The following is a 19116-nucleotide window of genomic DNA, read 5'->3' on the forward strand; positions in this document are numbered from 1 at the left end:
CTTTTGACCTGACATTCTTCCGTACGGCAAATTGGTTGAATTCGCTTTGCCACCACCTAGTATAGATCAAGGCGAATCTATACTAGGTGGTGGCAAAGCGAATTCAACCAATTTGCCGTACGGAAGAATGTCAGGTCAAAAGAAAATTTTCATTGATTTCGATTAACTGACTTGTTGTAGTACAAGGCTTTGTATGGAAAATTATCAAGAAGAAGCAAACAGCTGATGGGATAACACCACCTGTAATGAATTCGCCTTGGTATAGATTCGCCTTGCTTTTGATGTGAAAATTTCTTAATACGCAGTGGGTTTTAAATGTTTTGCAATTTTTTGTAAAGAAAGAAAACAGAATTTACTTGTGTTTTGTGCATATTTAAATATGGGAAAGTGTTGTTTGTGCAATATTAGAAGGGAGAAAGCGGGTGTGAAGCTTTTCACAGTCCCGCAAGATCCAAGGAAGAGAAAAAATTGGGAAAAGGCTTGTGGCGTTAAGTTTCCGCAAAACGGCTTCATTTGCTCGCTCCATTTTCAAGCCTCTGACCTAGTTGTGGGAGCGCAAAGAGTAAATTTGATGCCCAACTCCACTCCGTCGCTATATTTACCGGCTTTTATGTAAGTATTCAGTTTCCCTATTGGTGCAAGATAAAAAATGAAATATAATTTTATTTATGACTTAGGAGTACTAATCAAGAGTTTGTTAAAAACGAAAGTTGTCTCGTCGTCCCCAACCGTAATTCCTACGGTGATCTACCAAAATTTCGGACAATACTTTCGCCGCTACAAAGTGAACCTTTCATCTCTAATATGAAAGAAAAGTAAGATAATATATGCAAGTTATTTGATAAAGTCCCTTCTACATGTTTGGTTTTTTTTGTTTAAGTGACACGTTTGGAGCGAAAAGCCAATACTTGGCACGGAAAAACTGCAGCACACAAACGGATATACATGATGTTCAACAAATAAGCTGTGAAACCCAGACGCAGTAAGTTCCCGTAGTTTATTCACTTTACATTTTAGTCTTTCTAATACCTCATATAAATTTAATTTATTTAGTGAAATATTACTCCAGTGTGCAATGGAATCAGAAATTACCCGCTTGAGGGTGGAAAATCTTAAGCTACGTGAGGAGAATGAAAAATTGAAAGGAAATATTGCCAACGCGGCCATCGTAATGTCTGCCGTGGAGTCTGTTTTTACAGAAGGACAGATGCAGAAGATGTTGCTACGTGGTAAGTGTTTTCCGTTACCTTGTATTGTATATATACTAATTGGCATGCGTAGAACTTAGGAGTAAAGTACCATAGCTTTTATTTGTGCATAGAACTTGGGATTGGGCTTAAAACCATTTATGTATTCAACATTACAAATTAAAAAAAAATAGTTCCCACCCAGTATTTATTGAAAGTTTTGATCAAAAAATATTTAAATATCATACCCCAAGATGATTAAAAACGTTCAAATTTAAAAGCATTTTCTGTTCGAAAATTAACGTATCGTCTAGAGAAAAATGTACCATAAATGTGATTATTCTTGAATAATCATTTATGATTCCTATTTCGAAACGCTTTTTATTCATATTTGATATCATTGTAAAATTGAGCTTTAATAGTTTTAGAGTAATATTTGACTGCTTTTCACAGTCATTTTCTGATCATATTCGTGAATATATTTCAATCGTTTTGGTTGAGATTTTTGAATCATTTTGGAATGCCATTATAATGCATTTATTCTTCATATCCCATTCAAAATAGGATACTACATAATAATCTTATTTCATCAGGGGAAGAAAGCATGCAAAAATGAGCTATTCGAACCACAGCTAACTCGCAAACAAACTTGACCGATATACACCTGCGACTGCGGGATGTTGAAGCCGTATCCAGGTATGTCAAGATAGTTTCACTTACCTGGGGTTCAAATAGCTCACAACCTATGTATTGTCCAATCATTATGTATTTTCTGGGAAGCTGAAGGAGAGAAATGGTTGGGGAAATCTTCGTTCACAAGCAGCATTACATTATTTTTGTCTTGAATAATGAATATCTTCTGCATAAATAATAAAATTTTTATATATTTTTTTAGCTTCATGAAAAAATATGTGTATGCGAAAAAAAAAGATTTTTAATGAAAAGTAAAATTTCAACAAGTAAAAAATTCATTATTCAGTCAACATACATATTCATACAAGATTCAGAAAGCAGAATGAAAAATTATTATAAATTTTTGATCACCTAGAGTAAACACATTTGATTCAAATATGATTCCAAAATGTGATTGAAAAACTATATATACGAAAAACGGCCCTTATCAGGGCTACCACTAACCACCAAAGAGAAAAAATTGCGAATCAATTATACCTACGCAAAACGGCCCTTATCAGGGCCACCAAGAGAAAAATTTGATAGACAATTATGTTTTACATATTACTAGCAGACCCGGCAGACGTTTTTCTGCCCTAAATTTGGCCTATCTGCATACATTTTAATAAGCTTTTTCCGTCTAACTCTGCCCTACCCCTCTACACTTTTTCCTAATCTTTTTATTCACTCCTCCCTCCGTCTTTTTCGCTTTATCTCCATCTTCGACTCATTCTATCTCTTTCTCAGTCTCCTCTCTTTTCTCTTTTCTCAAGTTTTTCTCCTTCTTCTTCATCTCTTATTGCCAGTCCCAGAGGGTGGTATGTATTTTGTTCCAGTTCCATTCCGAGTTTCAGTCCCAGTCCCACTCCGAGTCTCAGTCTCAGTCCCAGTCCTAGTCCTAATCCCAGTCCCAGTCCGTCTCTCGTATACTTCCCGGAAAAAAGCATCGTAAATACTAATATAGGCAAATTTATATACGAAATTTCAGGCAAATAGAATAGAACGTATGTAAATAGGTATGTGGGTATTATTAATTCTTGTCTTTATTTCGGCTTCGCATGCATATTTATCAGTTCTGCTAGGTTGATGCGACTCCGAATATAACAATGAACTTTAGAGCTTTAGCGGCCACCGTGGTGTGATGGTAGCGTGCTCCGCCTATCACACCGTATGCCCTGGGTTCAACTCCCGGGCAAAGCAACATCAAAATTTTAGAAATAAGATTTTTCAATTAGAAGAAAATTTTTCTAAGCGGGGTCGCCCCTCGGCAGTGTCTGGCAAGCGCTCCGATTGTATTTCTGCCATGAAAAGCTCTCAGTGAAAACTCATCTGCCTTGCAGATGCCGTTCGGAGTCGGCATAAAACATGTAGGTCCCGTCCGGCCAATTTGTAGGGAAAAATCAAGAGGAGCACGACGCAAATTGGAAGAGAAGCTCGGCCTTAGATCTCTTCGGAGGTTATCGCGCCTTACATTTATTTTTTTATATTTTAGAGCTCTCAGAAACAGCTTTCATTTGATATCCATAATACACACACATTTTAGGGGTACCCGGGTCCACGTTTTGGCCTATATCTCGAAAGCCTAGTCACCCAGGGGTATGGAAATTATCCTGTACTATAGCACTCATCAACAGCTTTCATTTGATATCCATATTGTATAAACACATTCTAGGGGTACCCGGGTCCACGTTTTGTTCTCAAGACCCTAGGCACGTAACGAAAAAAAGGTAGACGTTGGCCGATTCTCAGACCTACCCAATACGATCACAAAATTTCATGAGAATCGGTTCAGCCGTTTCGGAGGAGTTAAGCCTCTAAAACCGTGACAGAAGAATTTTATAAATTAGATAAATTTACTTTTGGATTATTTATATCCTTATTATTATATTATTAAAATTATGGTTATTTTCAGGGCAATACATAGAAAAAAGGGAATGACAAGAAACCAAAACCGGAGTATAACCGATACGGAAACACTCAAAACCGAACTTTTGCCATAGCAGGTAACGATACCAGATCCGGCCTAAAACCTAAATTGATACAAAAGCCTCCTGGTTGTTAGAGCAAAGACGAATTTAATTTGTTGTGAAAATTTCATATTTCGCAGTTTTTTCAAACATTTTACGAATTAATACATTAAAAATTCTTTCTGTGAAATGAAATTGTGATATTTTAAATTTATTGTGAAATCAAAAAGTATGTAAACATATTAATAACAAATATCAATCTAATGTTTACACGGAAATGAGTTTTACACTCAGAAAAACATTTTGTGAGGAAGCTTCGAATTAATTACACAAACAAAAAATAATTGAAAGAAAAACATGCCCTACTACATAGTAAGCTTGCATTTTCATTAATCTTCATACTAGGTACAATTTCATGTTTTCCATCGCATCAGCAATTTTATGGCTTTACACCAGCATTATAATTCCTTTCGTCATGAGCGGTAAGCGTTTCAGTAGTGTTGTCCTCAATTTGCTTTTCCAAATTTGTCATTTCACTGCTTGTATTAGTTGCATTTGGAACTTCTTCAGCCATCTTCACGTTAACCAAAGAACGTTTGGTAGTAGTGCAGTTTGGGGGCCCCACCCTAAAGTTGGGCCAAGATTTTTGAGTGAGGTATCAAAAGACGCGTATTAATCTCGAGAACAATAATCCGAAGGCGGAAAAGAAAAATTGTATCTCTGTCCGGAGATATTTGCAGTTGAAGTTGGCGATTTGCATATGGTTGTTGTTCTGTTGTACCCACAAAAAAAATTGTGCATCACCGTGGCGGTTTTTCGTTATTATCTTTTGAACGGGTAAAAAAAATTAACTTCCGCTTTCAGATTATTGATCTAGACGTGAATATGCGTCTTTTGATACCTCACTCAAAAAAAAGGACAAATTTTAGGGTGGGGCCCCTAAACTGCACAATTACCGAACGTTTTTTATTATCTTTTTTCCACTATCTTCCTCAACGCGATTTCGCAGCCTTTTTAGGGGTTTTCTTTTACGTTCATGAACTGATTTTGTCTTACTGACGTCCGTTATAGTGGAATGCTCCTGTAAAACCAAAATGAATATTATCTTTTTTTAATATTTATGCAATTTTGTGTTACAACTCACTTTAAAAGGTCTTTCTTCTTTTGTTTTGCCACCAATTTCACCAGCGCATTTAACAGCACCACATAAACAAACTTTTATCTCATTACCCAACAGATCATCCCAATGATAATTGAAGGTAATCTCTGTGTCCTACAAAATAAATTTTAAACAATAACTTTTAACACTCTTAATATATATTTGAAGCTAGAGATAAGCGCTCTTACCGCTGGTATATCTTTTATAGCAAAAAGTCCAATGCGATTTAATCCATTTACGGACTACTTTTGTGTCACAATTTCGCACAAGTAATTTCTCAATAGGACTTATAAACTTTTTACTTGCTACAGCTAATGTAGTCGGTGACGGCGATACTGCCTGGTTACGTGTACGTCTCGTAGTCGTTGCATCAGTCAAAAGCTCACTATCGCTACCGCCTATATCTGGACTTGTAGTATATATAAGCAATTCGCGGCGCCGTGTACTTCTTTTTTGAAGTTCCCCATCACTTTCGCTACCGTTATATGCAGCACCAGTTCCTGTTGGCGGTTTTGTAAATCCAATATATTTTGGGCTTAAATCCGAAACAAAACCAAAACAAATATCAGAAAGATAACTACAAATTGTTAAGGCAAATAGCCTACATGCAGCACCAAATCAGTACAGGTACATTACCACTACGTATACCACGCTCTTGTCCAGATCCACTCTGTATATAAAGTGCCCAAATAACCTTTGGACCATATAATTTATGGCCAAATATTGACATTAAATCAATGTTAATTGTATTAATTGCAATTTTGCCAACTGCGTGTGCTGCGTCGGTGTGAAAGAATATATTTCGTGAGCGGCAAAGATTCATCTATGGGCAGAAAACCAACATTTACCAGTTAATTTTCTGTTTTAGTTTTCGGTTTGTTGACAAAAATTACAAATGACATTTCTTCTTCCATCACTTTTGACAACAAAAATTGAAAGACCGATTGACAGTTTATGTTCCAGCGGCAACAACAAAATACACGGGAGGGTTGCATTTTTGCTAATGCTTCTACCTGGTAATTGTACCATGCTTTATTACCTATGTAAATACCAAAGCTTTGTTAAAGTACCTTTATTACCTATGTAGTATCACGGTTGCCACTTTCAGTACATTTGGACCAAATATGGTCCGATCCAACCCCGTTTGGTCCGCTGGTCCTTTTTTTTCAATTTTGGTCCTTTTTGGGCGAGCCGTCACGATTTTGGTACTTTGATTTGAATTTTTTTACTTTCATAACAATAGGCAACACTGCTAAAAAATTTGCTTGCTTGAACACCCTGTGAATGGCAATCGATTTTCAATCACCCCTATTTTGCATTTCGATTACGTTCCCGTTCTCCGCTCCGCTTTAATCGAAGTTTGGAATTCTGCATTACGACGGAATCGTAAAAAGAAGAGGAAGAGCTAATGATTTTTCGAAATCATCTGTTGGTACGGAATGTGTGAACATTGGAACAAAATAAATTAAAGCAAATTTGTAAAAAACACTGAAAAACGTTTTATTTTATTACCCACGCCATTTTGTACAAAAAAAAAGCAATAGAATATATTGCCGCAGTGTTATATTTTTTTGAGTGAAGTGCTTTCATAATTGTAAGTGTGTTTTTGTCGTTCTTTTGGCCAATTCCCTGCCGTGGCCACCAAGTTTTGTTAAAACGGATTCCTGCACGAATATAGTTGACATTTTCTGAATTTTAAGGATGCTAATTTCATTGCACTGGCCTAAAATACTTTATAAAGATTTATTTATTCCTTCCGCAAGGATTGTTTACGTTTTCGCTTCACCTTCCTCTACGCCGGCAGCTTGCTTTGGCATATAACTGGACCCAACGAACAGACACAAATTATAGCTGTCTATTATAATGGAATCAATAGCCGCGGTATATTTGTGTAATCCATTTGAGATGAGTGACGAATTGTAAGAAATTGAACTTAAAAGTGGTAAAGTTTAAAGACTTATTCTATTATTTAGGTTCAAAAAAAACTTTCGACATAACAAGGATGCTTTCAAGTATGTGTTAGATTCTTTTGCGGGGCAAATACGTCCAAGGGCTTCGACATCGACATGTTGTTTTTGACCTGGAAACATATAAAAAACAATCATCATCAAGCCTTCTACGTTTCTTTACAAGTTTTACTTACATTTTTGTTAAAATTCTGTTATAAATTAATAAAAAAATAAAAAGAAAATATTTTTCCGCCAACTAATTTGCAACTTAGAAAAACGGAACTACGATCGAAATGCAGAATACAAAAAATCGAACGATTCGAAGTTGCATTGAAAGAGATTGGAACACAGAATACCAAAATTGCCAAATCGAAAAAATTCCAATCCAAGTCGAAATGCAGAATAGGGATGAATAACTCTCACCAGCAGAGCCAATAGCTATTGGCCGGTTTTATATAGAACGCTTTGTCGTGTAACATTGTGCGTGTTTCGAAGTAAGTGGCGTTAGTGAAATACAATTAGCAAATTTAATGTCAGATCCCGAAATAAAAGCGTGTATACTGCTTCTCGCCTATATTCTTAAAATTATAAATACCTTAAATAAAGAGTTCCAATCAGAAAAGATTCGTCTGCCATTCCTATACAATGAAATTGAAACACACTTCAAGCTTATCTTGAGCAACTTCATGCATAATGAGTACGTAAAAATATTAAGGGAGTTCAGAATTTTGTGTATTTGGTGTTGGAAACGTTGCTACAGCAAATGAAAGCTACGGATCCTGAACAACTTGTTTTCGTTTAACATTTTTTTTTGCATATTTTGCTTTGTTTTGACAGTTGTTAATTTGCTATTCAAAGTTTAAAAAATAAACTACGAGTTTTTATGTGGTTATTTGCCATGCTGAAGTATTTCTTGAAAGCGATAACTTTACAGATGTACAACGACTCGGTGAAAAAAAAAATATTTTATATTTTTATATTGAACTCTTAAAGATATAAATGCAAAAACGCTTTGATTTTTCTAGACGTGATATACAAGTTTTATGTACAACATAATAATACCGACAAGGTATTAGCAGAAACCGAAACTTCTATAATACCGTTAATAAATAACTTTTCGTACTTAAAGTGCGATCAAGATACCATTGTTATACAATGGAAGATTTTAAGACTGTTAAATTGTGATTTTAAACCTGATATAGACGTTTTAGCCTTTTGGAAAAAAGTAAGCTTTTATAGAAATGGTATGAACGAAAAGTTTTTTGAAGAATTATTTGGTTTTGTATATGATTTACTGAGTCTTCCACATAGTTCGGCGGACGCAGAGCGGAACTTTTTTGAATTGTCTCTTATTAAAACCAAATTACGCAATAAATTGTAGTTTATTTCAATCAACCACATAATGTTAGCCAAAGAACTTTCTACGCAAAACCCAGGTCCTCATTACGTTTGGTCGGTGAAAGACATAGGCTGGTCCTAGAAAAGTTATACAACGAACGATATAAAACTGTTTTTATTATACGTTTTTTTCGATGTAGCCCAGAATATATTATAAACATATATGATTTAAGTTTTTAAATATATGTATACACATACATATATGTATAAGACTGAAAAATATGCCCATATGTGAAAAAATATATTTAATTATCATCCATTTTGATTGAAGCACTTTTTGATTGTTTTTAACGTCGTGTTGTTTTGTACTTTTTAAATAATTGATTGACAAACTGAGACCGATTTTTTTGATCATAAACCAGACCATACTTTCCTAAAGGTTTTCGATGCGCTGAGCAATTATCGTAAGACCTATCGTAAAAGGTATGTGTTCTACTGCATCATACCTACGTTAATTCAGTAGTTTTTCAGCTATAGGGAAATTAGCAAATTTATAAACTTTAAATTGCTCTATCTTAGCGAAAAAAAAAGATATTTGAGCAAACTCAACGCCATTTATAAGAGAAAGACTTCTTCTTTAAGATTCTATGTGCTGTTATATATTACCTCATAAATAGGCAAAAACGGTGTTTTCTGCACATTTAGGTTAGGATATCTCAAAATCCTGACGTGATAGAGCAATTCTGCGTCCAGATTTGAATTCAGCGCATCGAAAACCTTTAGGAAAGTATGGTCTGGTTTATGGTCAAATTTCTTGTCGGTCTGTGTTATTACATTCTTTGTATACCAATAAATGAGAACAAATTTTTTTTTTTTTTTTTTTTTTTTTGAAATTTGGTCCTCTTTTTCGACGAATTTTTGTCCCAAATGAAAACAGGCTGTGGCAACCGTAATATGTATATACAGAGCTCTATTAAAATATGTCATCCATTTTCTCAGATGTTTTTGACAGCAGCTCGAAGACGAGAAAAGGGTTTTGTTTTCTTTTTTATTTTATGTAAAAGCAGAAAATAAAAGTTTTGTGTGTTTATTTTTCCTAATTGCTAACGCATTCATGCACGTTTGTCGCGCGATTTTGCAACGAAAATAGAAAATTGCGTAAAATAACGGCTGTGACGGTGGCAGTGACGACGGGTATGCGAAAAATTCTTGAGCTAAAAGTTGAGACTTGTAGAAGAAGCAAACGCAATGATGGCGACATAGCGACATAGTCGAGAAATGGAAAATAGCTAGATAAAAAAAAAAAATTACAAAAAGAGCAGACTCTTTCTTTGGATACTCTGAAAATTTTCCTGGCATAAAGTTAATATATTGTGTATTTGAAGGAAAACGAGGTAACGACAAAATTGCGGAACGCTAAGAACTCATACAAAAGTTATGGCATTGGCTCGAAAATTAACAGCAAAAATATGTATGTACATACCTATATGTATAAATGTATTATAAAATAGCTCAGTTAACTATTGCAATATACCGATTTTCTTCTCATAGATGAGATAAAAGCTCATGCCGGAAATGTTACCAGTCTTGACCTTGGCGAAACTGGCAGCGTTTTAGTCACTGGCGGACAGGATCGCAATGTAAATTTATGGGCGATCGGAACGGAGGAGCTTTTCATGGTAACATTATTATCTCATTAGGGTTTTAAGTTCAATATAAAATGTAAATCGTATTTCAGTCACTTACCGGACATAATAGGCCGATCGATTGTGTACGCTTTGCATATAATGATGATTTCGTATATTCGGCAGATGATATTGGTATTATAAGGCGTTGGGACTTAAATGCGCAGACCATCTGTTCCACTTTAAATGGTCATATGAAAAGTGTGCGCACCCTGGACTTTAACCCCTCAGGCGAATATGTCGTATCGGGCAGTAATGATACTACCGTGAGGTAAGTTTAAAACATAACAGCGCATTTGAAGTATTCTATCTATAAATGCCGTTGATGCGATCATATTTTAGTTTTCCGTGATCACCACCTGGCGGCAAAGTCAGCTGTTTGAACACTCTAGACATAAGTATTTTTATTACTATTTACTTAAAAAAGATTATCTTAAACAAATCATTTAAACTTTTCTTTTAAATGATTTTCGAACAATATTTACTTATTTATTTGTGTTGATGAAAGCGCTGCATTTCAATTAACTTTCAAACTAAAGCCACTGACGACGTTGCGTGGGAGTTGACTTGATTGTTTTTTGTCTATGCGAGGGGTGGGTGGACGCCAATTATTTGCGAGTTGAGCTTTCAAAAATCAAGCATTTACCTCGAAATCAAAGATGCTCTAATAAAATATAAATTAAGCACTGTGATTGCGATAAAATTTTCAAACATGTTCTTTCGTACATATATTAGGCTGGTGCTTAAAAAAAAGATAACAATTTTTTCAGCCTCACCCTTCGAACGGTAATCTTTGGATATGCAAAATGATATTGTTTTGGTTGTTGTTGTTGGAGCGATAAGGACACTCCCCGAAGGTTTTGGGGAGTGTTATCGATGTTGATGGTCCTTTCCCGTGGTACGTTGGTCACGGGTAGATGAGGTTGGTAATTGGGTTGGAAAAGCTGTAAATTGCGCTGGAAACTCATTGAAAGGGTTGCGATTAACAACCCCTTGAATTAATTTGTATTTAAGTCCTTACGACAAGCATACCTGCCGCGGGCATATTCCAAGACCCCTAACCGCCTATCGCGTAGTGTTCAAAGTTGATATTACCCCACGGAGATTCAATATATAAAAGCCCGTAAACCAAAGTGCGACACCCCACACCTCCAACCGGTACCAAAATCGATGTGACATTGTGCGTTCCTCTTCTGCGAGTTCTGGGTATTTTTCTTTCTGTTTGTTGATATCACTGAGGACCTGTTTGTATTTTTTTGCTTCATACGGCTGTGTTCTCAGGTGCTGTATTTCCTCATATTGATTACGGATATGACTCCTTCAATCAGATGTCTGTTGGGATGCCCAGGTTTCTGGGTATTCAACAGAAACTGGTTGTCCAGCATTTCATTTCTCTCCCTAAAAGCATTCCGAGTGTATTTCTGTTTCTCAGTGCAAAATTCATTTGCCTTGCAGATGCTGTCCGGAGTCGGCCGTCGCGCCAATTTGTGCGAAAAATTAAAAGGAGCACGACACGAATTGGATGGGAAGATCTGCCTAAAATTACTTCGTTGTTATCGCGCCTTACATTTGTTGCAAAAAATGTAAAATATTTGACAAATGGTCCCTACTTTGATTATAGCGGTGGGGAAAAGCGTTGCTGAACGAGTTTGTACCATGAACCAAGTAACATATCTCACATTAAAGACAACAACAAAAAGTAAAACTTCTGCTGTGACGTCTCGCCTTTGAAATATGTTTCAAATGAAGTGAAATGTAATAAAAGGGAAAGACAAAAACAAAGTTCTTTGAATTGCACTTTTATTGATATTTTTTGAAATTTCTATAGGAATAACTAAATTCAAATTATTAATTTATGAGAAAACTTAAATGAAAACTACACAAAACATTATTTTAAGACATTAGCCATGTATTTTAGAAACCCCTCCGAAAAGTTGTCAGTGGTTAGTGTTCTTTCCTCCACATTTCTAAGGCGCAATAAAATCCTTAAGTTACTTGCTGCCAGTGCTTGGGGAATGATAAAGAAACATTGTTTTCAAGGCAACTGGTCAGCCGCCTGACCTAAATGAAACTCAACGGCGAAGGTTGCAGGCCTGTTAGGATACTGCGCCCATACCTGCGGAGGAATGTCTCCTTATGACTGCTGAACATCATTCACATAGTGACGCTAAAAGTGCTCACTGCCAAAGTGTGTATTAAATTGCGAAGAACCAAGACATCCCAACAAATAACTTACAATGATTTACGCAATTCTACATTCATGTGAAAGAAAAACCACGAGGAGCCTAATCTACACAGTGTCCTTTGTTATTCACCCACTGTGAGCTCCATAATTCAAACGACTTCAGAATATATTTTTGATATCGCGACAAAAGAGGGGCGGATGCGGAGATATCCCGATGTCTGATATCAAGATAGAACGTCTTAAATGTCGTGTATTTCCGTTTGGTTGTTGTTGTAGCAGTGATTTGTCCCATCCAACGGGTGCGATCACTCAGAAATTGCTACATCTAACAGAATACCACGGAAACTTGGTGTTTCAAAAATTTTGTACCAAAGAAAGCTAAAAGCGTTGGTTCCACCTTGGAACTGAAAAGGTGGTTGGTGTCGTACATATAGGACATACATTATGTGATAGTGGTCGGCCGCCATATTAACTACCTGAGAATTAAACAGATACATTTCGTGCAACCATCTCAACTAAACAAAAAAATATCATATTTTAATTAGTTTAAAAAATTTTTTGCATTTTTGTAGGCGCTTACAATTTCGGGAAACTTGCCGCAAAAAATAGATCATACGATTCAAATTAGGAGTTTATTTTTTCAAGGCATATATTTATATGCTCAGAGTATGGCCTCAGCATTTAATCGCTGCTCGAAGACGTTGAAAGTTTCACTTTAACTTCAAGGCAGTGCCTCAAAGTGGTTTTATGTTTTAAAACCGTATCATTCAACTCTGATGCCGTGGAATTCCTAAGCATCAACTTCTGGTAAATTTTAAATTCGATTAAATCAAGCAGGTATCTTTTTAAACTAGGCCCATTATTTCAAAAGCTATTTTTGACAACATAGGTGCTCTACCGCTATGTATGGGAAAAAATCTTAGCCGTTTTCTTGTGATCTGGATGCAGCGCTCTAACGAAGAAAACTTAAAAACTCGGGTTTATAACAAAAAACAAACAAGTGAAGGTGTCTAAGTTCGGTTGTAACCGAACATTATATACTCAGCGTGAGCTTCAATTGCACATTTCATTTCAGATAAATTACTTTTCTATATAACACGTGGCACCGCCCGTTTAAAAAAAATGTCTCGCCATTCCCTCTTACAATAAAACTTGATAAGTGAAATATCATTGATTTAAAACTATTTTTTGCTAAGTTATAGCTTATTATTCTAGTCTACGACCCTTTTAAACTTGTTTTATATCTAAGTTGCCATGGTCTTTAACCGATCCCGTCCATTTTTTCTAGAAATATTTCCTGCTATAGGAAAAATCTGTGTACCCAATTTTATTACGATCAATTAATTTTTCTACGAGTTATGGCTCCCGAAACATAGAAAATTGCTTAGTCCACCGTTTTAAAAATCTTTTATATAAAAGTGGGCGTGTTCCTTAACCGATTTCGTTAATTTTTCTTAAAAGTATTCCTTATAGTAAAGGCAGCCTCTCTGTCGAATTTTGTTACGATAGGTTTAACGATTTTTGATTTATGATTAATAATATTTGTAAAATTGATTTTATCAGAAGCGGGCGGTGCCACCCCATTTTAAAAAAAATTTTCAAATTTTTATCGTCTCAATATCAGTGCACACGTAAAATTTCAACATTCTAGGTGTATTATTTACTAAATAATCAGGTTTTTTGTGTTTTCCAACATGTTATATATATAAAAAGTGGGCGTCGTTATCATCCGATTTCGCTCATTTTCAATACCAATCTATTCTGGGTCCAGATAAGCTCGTGTACCAAATTTGGTGAAGATATCTCAATATTTACTCAAGTTATCGTGTTAACAGACAGACGGACGGACGGACGGACGGACATTGCTCAATCAAATTTTTTTTCGATACGGATGATTTTGATATATGGAAGTCTATATCTATCTCGATTCCTTTATACCTGCACAACCAACCGTTATCCAATCAAAGTTAATATACTCTGTGTGCAAAGCACGCTGAGTATAAAAAAAAATCGTTTTATAAGGACCACCCTGGTGCACTTACATACATATGTGTATTGCCTTTAACAGTTTTTCACTTAAGTGAAGATGTGAGACGTTAAAAATTAAATAAACAAGTTAATATATCAACATCATCAACGTATATTTTCATTGATGAAGCCACCAAATTGTATATACTATGCGCTGTTTATTTATGTATGTATAGTATAAGCCGAAATTAAAATATCTTTGTTGAAAACGATTGAGCGCTTTTGGATGGAATATTTGAAATTACTCCAAACCTACGCAAGTCTGGTGTCGGCAAAGATTAGCGAAAATAAAGATGTTGCAGGGACGAAAAATCGTGTGAAGCAAGCTTCACAAAACTTCTAGTAAGTTACATTCACCACTTACCACAGCAGAATTTGTTAACTACCACTGTCTGTATTTGTTATTTAATAATTATTTGTACACTTTTTATTCAGGTAATGTGTTCAGAATTTAACCTTTTACTCTCTAAAACTCCAATCAGTGTATTTCTGTGCTTAAATTATCTTAAAAATTGTGTTAAAGTTTTTGGTGTGGTGAAAGTGACCTACTAGAATTTTGTGAAGCTCCGCTGCTTTCCACCGAAGTTTGCGCCTGCAACATCTTTATTTTCGCTAATATTTGGTGTCGGCTCACATATGTATGTATATAAATATGTACATATACGAGCTACTAAGAAAACAGCAGTAAAAATTACTGGCACATTTTGTTATAAAAAGTTATTATGTAGTAGAAAAATTTAAATATTTAAAAAATTAATGCGAATTTCGGGGGACTCCAAACTCAATTAGAAAAAAATTTTAAGTTAGAAAACAGTTTTTCTAAGCATTTTCGCCCCTCGGCACTGATTTGGCAAGCATATGTGAGTGTATTTCTACCATGAAAAGCTTTTAGTGAAAACTCATCTGCCTTGCATATGCCGTTCGGAGTCGGCATAAAACATGTAGGTCCCGTCCCGCGAATTTGTAGGAAGTAGATGACCGGAGGACAACTTTCAGGAAGTGTTTACAAAAAAAAAAAAAAAAAAAAATATACCGAAATTGCACAGAAAAAAATAAAAGACAGCGAAATGTCATGCAAAATCTAGCAAGGTGAGCTATGTTTAAATTCGAAGTCTGACCACCTCCGATTTTTTTATTCCTGTTTAAAATAATCTGTTGCTAAAATAATCTTAGCAATAAATTGTTACGAAAATACCCGAGCGCTTTTTGAGAAAACTGCATTTTAGTGCATCATCATGTAACATCAATTGAATTGTTCGACAGTGAGATATACTGTTGTTGTTGTTGTAGCATCCAAATAGGTGCGGCCTATCACAAATTGTCATCAATATCCTCTAACGGGAGCCCAAGGAAACTTGTTGTTTCAACAGGGGCGGACCATAATGAGAGGGGTGTTAGAGGCGTTGGTTCCACATTACAATTAAAGAGATGGTTGGTGTCATGTGGGGACACATTGCAAGCGGGCATACATTTTGTATGCCGGGGTTGATTCTTGATGGGTAAGAGTTTAACCTGTTACAGTATCCAGATCGAAGTTGAGCTAGAGTGACTCGTGTTTCCCTGGGGAGTGTGCGTTCCTCTTCCGCAAGTTTTGGGTACTGTTCTTTGAGTACTGGATTCACCGGGAAATTCCCGGCATAAAGGTTCGACGCCTGTTTGTGGAGTTCACTGAGGACCTGCTTGTGTTTTTTGGCTTCATACGGCTGAGTTCTCAGGGGCCGTATTTCCTCAATGCTTACGGAGATGACTTCTTGAGCCCCTAGGCGGTGTTGGCTCATCAATCAGATACCTGTTGGGATGCCCAGGTTTCTGGGTATTCAACAGGAACTGTTTGGTTAGCACCTCATTTCTCTCCCTGATGGGGAGTATTCGCGCCTCATTATGTAGATGGTGCTCCAGGGACATAAGAAGACAGCCCGTGCCATTCTGAGAGCAATATTTGGCAGGCCTGTAGCTTATTCCAGTGAGTAGTTTTAAGGCTTGGCGACCATATAGTGAGATATACTCCAATGTGTAGGTTTAGTCAAGCACACAAACCCTACGTACATAGAATTTCCAATATACCCTCAGAGTCTGTAGTTAAGAACCAAAAACCCCCTTCTCAAAGGTTGATTCATATATTGGCTTGTAACTTTATTTCTGTTTGGTCTACAAAAAAACTTTTAGCAAATCAGAAAAAGGAAATTTTTGCGTTTCCAACAATGTACAATATGTAAATTTGTATGTAAAAATTTCACAGAAACCTTACAAAATATATTGAAAATTAAACGTAGTGCATGACTTGTTCATTTTACATAACAGTTTTGTTGACTATTTTGGTTACTTGTATATACACAGGATTATTGAAGACAATCCACAATCAATTCTGCTTCCAACAACATTCGTATTTCAAAGATTAATTAAGTTTTAGTTGTTGTATTCTACATTTCATATAGGCAAGCCCTTTCTAAATTAAAAAATCTGAGGTGGTCTGACTTCGAATTAAAACATAGTTCAGGCACCTCGTGCCAGGGTAAGTTTACATGGAATGGCTTGTGTACATGTAGGAATGCATAAAAACATCGTTGTTTGAGCATCAATCATCTTCAACAGCAAGATATCAATGACGCGGATATGACTACAGTACAGCAAATAAAAACCCAAATGATTCGCTGGCTAGGTAATGTTATCCGAATGGCCAAAGAGGCTCCGGCCAAGAAAGTATTTCAGTAGACACCACAGTTTTGAAGCAGAGGAAGGGGAAGACCTCCACTGAGTTGGAAGAGGCAGGTGGAGGAAGACTTGACCTCTCTTAGTGCTCCCAATTGGCGTCAGCTATCACGAATCGCCAATAGTGATTACTGTTACTATCACTAGAAAATCATGATTTTCTGCACCTTCACGCGCGGCTTGAAAACATTTAGAGGTCGACATAGATGTTGCACGCCGATGAGTCTCATGAGTCGTCACTGGAAACCATATTTACTCAAACGATAATATGCAACTTTCAAAGTATGTATTTCTAAAAATTATAATAAGTTATGGGTCTAACAAGTACTATTTGTTGCTAGTTCACATATGGACAAATTCAGCTTCACTTACGTTTTACTGAACAACACAAAATTGCAATTTTTTCTGCTTATTTTCAACAACTTTCAAAATCGTGTTAGAAGAGTATACTGAGGGTCTTCTTGAATTAAGTCAAACTTATTTGCAAATAGTTATAAATCTGCAGGAAATTGACATTTTAAGCCGTGTTAGTTACGTTTACGCACAATCTTGTTTTTTTGGGTCCTCCGACTATAAGCTCTCAACTTTGCGAATAGCTTCATTTAATTCAGGAAGAGCCGTTTATTGACAGTAAATTGGCAATCGACAAATGGTAATTCTATACGACAGCATGACACTCGTCATACATAGGTGTAAAAAGACGCGTTTGGGTCCCAGGATCTCGAATCCGAAAGCGGAAATTAAAAATTTTATTTCTGTCCAAAGATATTTGCAAAAAACCGAAAAATGTCCCCTGAGCGCTGCGAAACCGCGGGTGGGATCCATAGTATTTTTGCGCAGAACACCTTATAAATAATGGCCCTGGGTGGGTCCAACACCGTTTTGGAGACCAAAACTATGTTCGCGCAAAACACTTTTATCCACAGTTTTTTTTGTGCGTACACAAAATCATCAAAATTACAACAACCACATGAAAATGTTCAATTTTGTTTGCAGATATCTCTGGAAAAAAATGAAATTTTAAATTTCCGCTTCCGCGATCCTGGGTCCAAAGCGCGTCTTTTGACATCCCTCCCGATATTTTTGGACGTGTATTAAGAGTGTCATACTGTCGTATAGAATTACCCAAAAAATGTATTTTTTTAGCTTGCTATGGTTTCGTATTAACATATTCATGATGCTCTGTGTCACTTAAATTTTATAGAGAGCCTTTACGTTTCAAATTTCACAAATTTGTTCCAGAGAACTAGTTTTATTAGTGGCATAAAATTGTGACGAATATTACCATTTCTAAGCTGGTACTAAGTAAATGCACAACAACAAAAACATTAAAGGAAGCTACATAAAGACATTAGGGGGACTCATTTAACCTTATAAATGCCATATAAAGTGTGTAAACGTACAAACTTATCTAGTGCGTAACCGAGCTGTCAAATTTTGTATGAAAAATCATTTACACAATTTGTATAAACTTACGCGCACATTTCATTGTGCAAACGCGCTAAACTCAAAGGAATGCAACCTTGAAGACATTACAGCAAGTATTTTCATCAGAAATCTCGAACATCAGCAAGTAAAGGCGTTTTAGTTTTGATTTTTCACTTAATATTGGCATTTTTTAATTTGTATAACAGTCAAAAAAATTTTGTTTGGCAATAATACAGCTGATAAACAATCGTATGTAAATGGATATAATTTTACACCTTATAAATTTATATGCTTTCATGAGTCCCCCTATTAATCACATTTACCCACATACATACCAGGCAACGAAGAGATAACTCACACACAGATCACATACAGTCATCAGTTGAAGTAGTACTCACATAGAGCCTCCTGCGATTTACAACCAGATTGACTGAATTTTTGTATGTGTGCGTGTCGGGTATTTGACGCTTGCCCCGCGACTATCAAATAAAAAGCCATCAGTCAACATTTGCATTGAGAAACCGTAGCGTTTAGTCGTGAATATGTCGTCATCGGATGATAACTTTTTATAAGCTTTTATTTACCTTCACTTGGCTGTTGTATGTAATGGAATCTTGCAAGTTAAATTTGATACACTTCCCGGTGTCCGATTGAGCTGAAATTTTGTACACATGTATAACTCCGATGACAGTGCAATATTACTTTGTTAGAATTCGATAAATTAACCGCTAACACAGTTATCGGTAAAGATTTGTGTTTACTTTGGCATAACAGCCTAAGTCCCATACAAACCCGCCGGTACCTAACCG

The 19116-nt window shown here is 36.0% G+C and overlaps 3 protein-coding genes across 6 annotated transcripts in view; 2 read left to right on the forward strand and 1 right to left on the reverse strand.

Moving 5' to 3' along the window:
* Positions 1 to 323: 323 nt before the first annotated feature.
* On the forward strand, positions 324 to 4182 carry LOC137249569 (uncharacterized). Its single transcript, XM_067781199.1, has 5 exons — positions 324 to 612; positions 678 to 815; positions 881 to 982; positions 1054 to 1229; positions 3772 to 4182. Exons 1-5 carry the CDS (start codon positions 380 to 382, stop codon positions 3795 to 3797), a joined length of 675 nt encoding a protein of 224 aa, XP_067637300.1. The 5' UTR covers positions 324 to 379; the 3' UTR covers positions 3798 to 4182.
* LOC137249570 (cysteine desulfurase IscS-like) lies at positions 4017 to 5937 on the reverse strand. 2 transcript variants are annotated; one of them, XR_010952425.1, is made up of 4 exons: positions 5622 to 5928; positions 5174 to 5520; positions 4971 to 5099; positions 4017 to 4907 (listed from the first exon to the last, which is right to left on the reverse strand). XR_010952425.1 is itself a non-coding variant. In XM_067781200.1 (4 exons), the coding sequence occupies exons 1-3, from the start codon at positions 5806 to 5808 to the stop codon at positions 5065 to 5067; spliced, it is 600 nt and encodes a 199-aa protein (XP_067637301.1). In that variant the 5' UTR covers positions 5809 to 5937; the 3' UTR covers positions 4017 to 4907; positions 4971 to 5064. The 2 variants fall into 2 exon arrangements, 1 of the variants encoding a protein (XP_067637301.1); XM_067781200.1 differs by having other exon boundaries at positions 5591 to 5937.
* Positions 5938 to 9279: 3342 nt separating this feature from the next.
* kat80 (katanin 80) overlaps positions 9280 to 19116 on the forward strand; it is a 46029-nt gene continuing 36192 nt past the window's right edge. For 2 of the 3 annotated variants that reach the window (XM_067778418.1, XM_067778420.1), the window contains exons 1-3: positions 9280 to 9743; positions 9824 to 9951; positions 10011 to 10228. In XM_067778418.1, the coding sequence (XP_067634519.1) occupies positions 9710 to 9743; positions 9824 to 9951; positions 10011 to 10228 (380 nt within the window). In that variant the 5' untranslated portion in view covers positions 9280 to 9709. The remainder of the gene's footprint in view (positions 9744 to 9823; positions 9952 to 10010; positions 10229 to 19116) is intronic. The other variant, XM_067778419.1, reaches the window with a different exon arrangement.

Source organism: Eurosta solidaginis, chromosome 4, assembly GCF_040869045.1.
Source record: "Eurosta solidaginis isolate ZX-2024a chromosome 4, ASM4086904v1, whole genome shotgun sequence".
Lineage (NCBI taxonomy): Eukaryota > Metazoa > Arthropoda > Insecta > Diptera > Tephritidae > Eurosta > Eurosta solidaginis.

Coding starts and splice junctions, on each gene's coding strand:
- LOC137249569 (XM_067781199.1), top strand. CDS start 380: ATGGGAAAGTGTTGTTTGTGCAATATTAGAAGGGAGAAAGCGGGTGTG. Junction 613..677: donor CTATATTTACCGGCTTTTAT/GTAAGTATTCAG, acceptor TTTATGACTTAG/GAGTACTAATCAAGAGTTTG. Junction 816..880: donor ATCTCTAATATGAAAGAAAA/GTAAGATAATAT, acceptor TTTTTGTTTAAG/TGACACGTTTGGAGCGAAAA.
- LOC137249570 (XM_067781200.1), bottom strand. CDS start 5,808: ATGAATCTTTGCCGCTCACGAAATATATTCTTTCACACCGACGCAGCA. Junction 5,521..5,590: donor GTACTGATTTGGTGCTGCAT/GTAGGCTATTTG, acceptor TTCGGATTTAAG/CCCAAAATATATTGGATTTA. Junction 5,100..5,173: donor CTATAAAAGATATACCAGCG/GTAAGAGCGCTT, acceptor TTTATTTTGTAG/GACACAGAGATTACCTTCAA.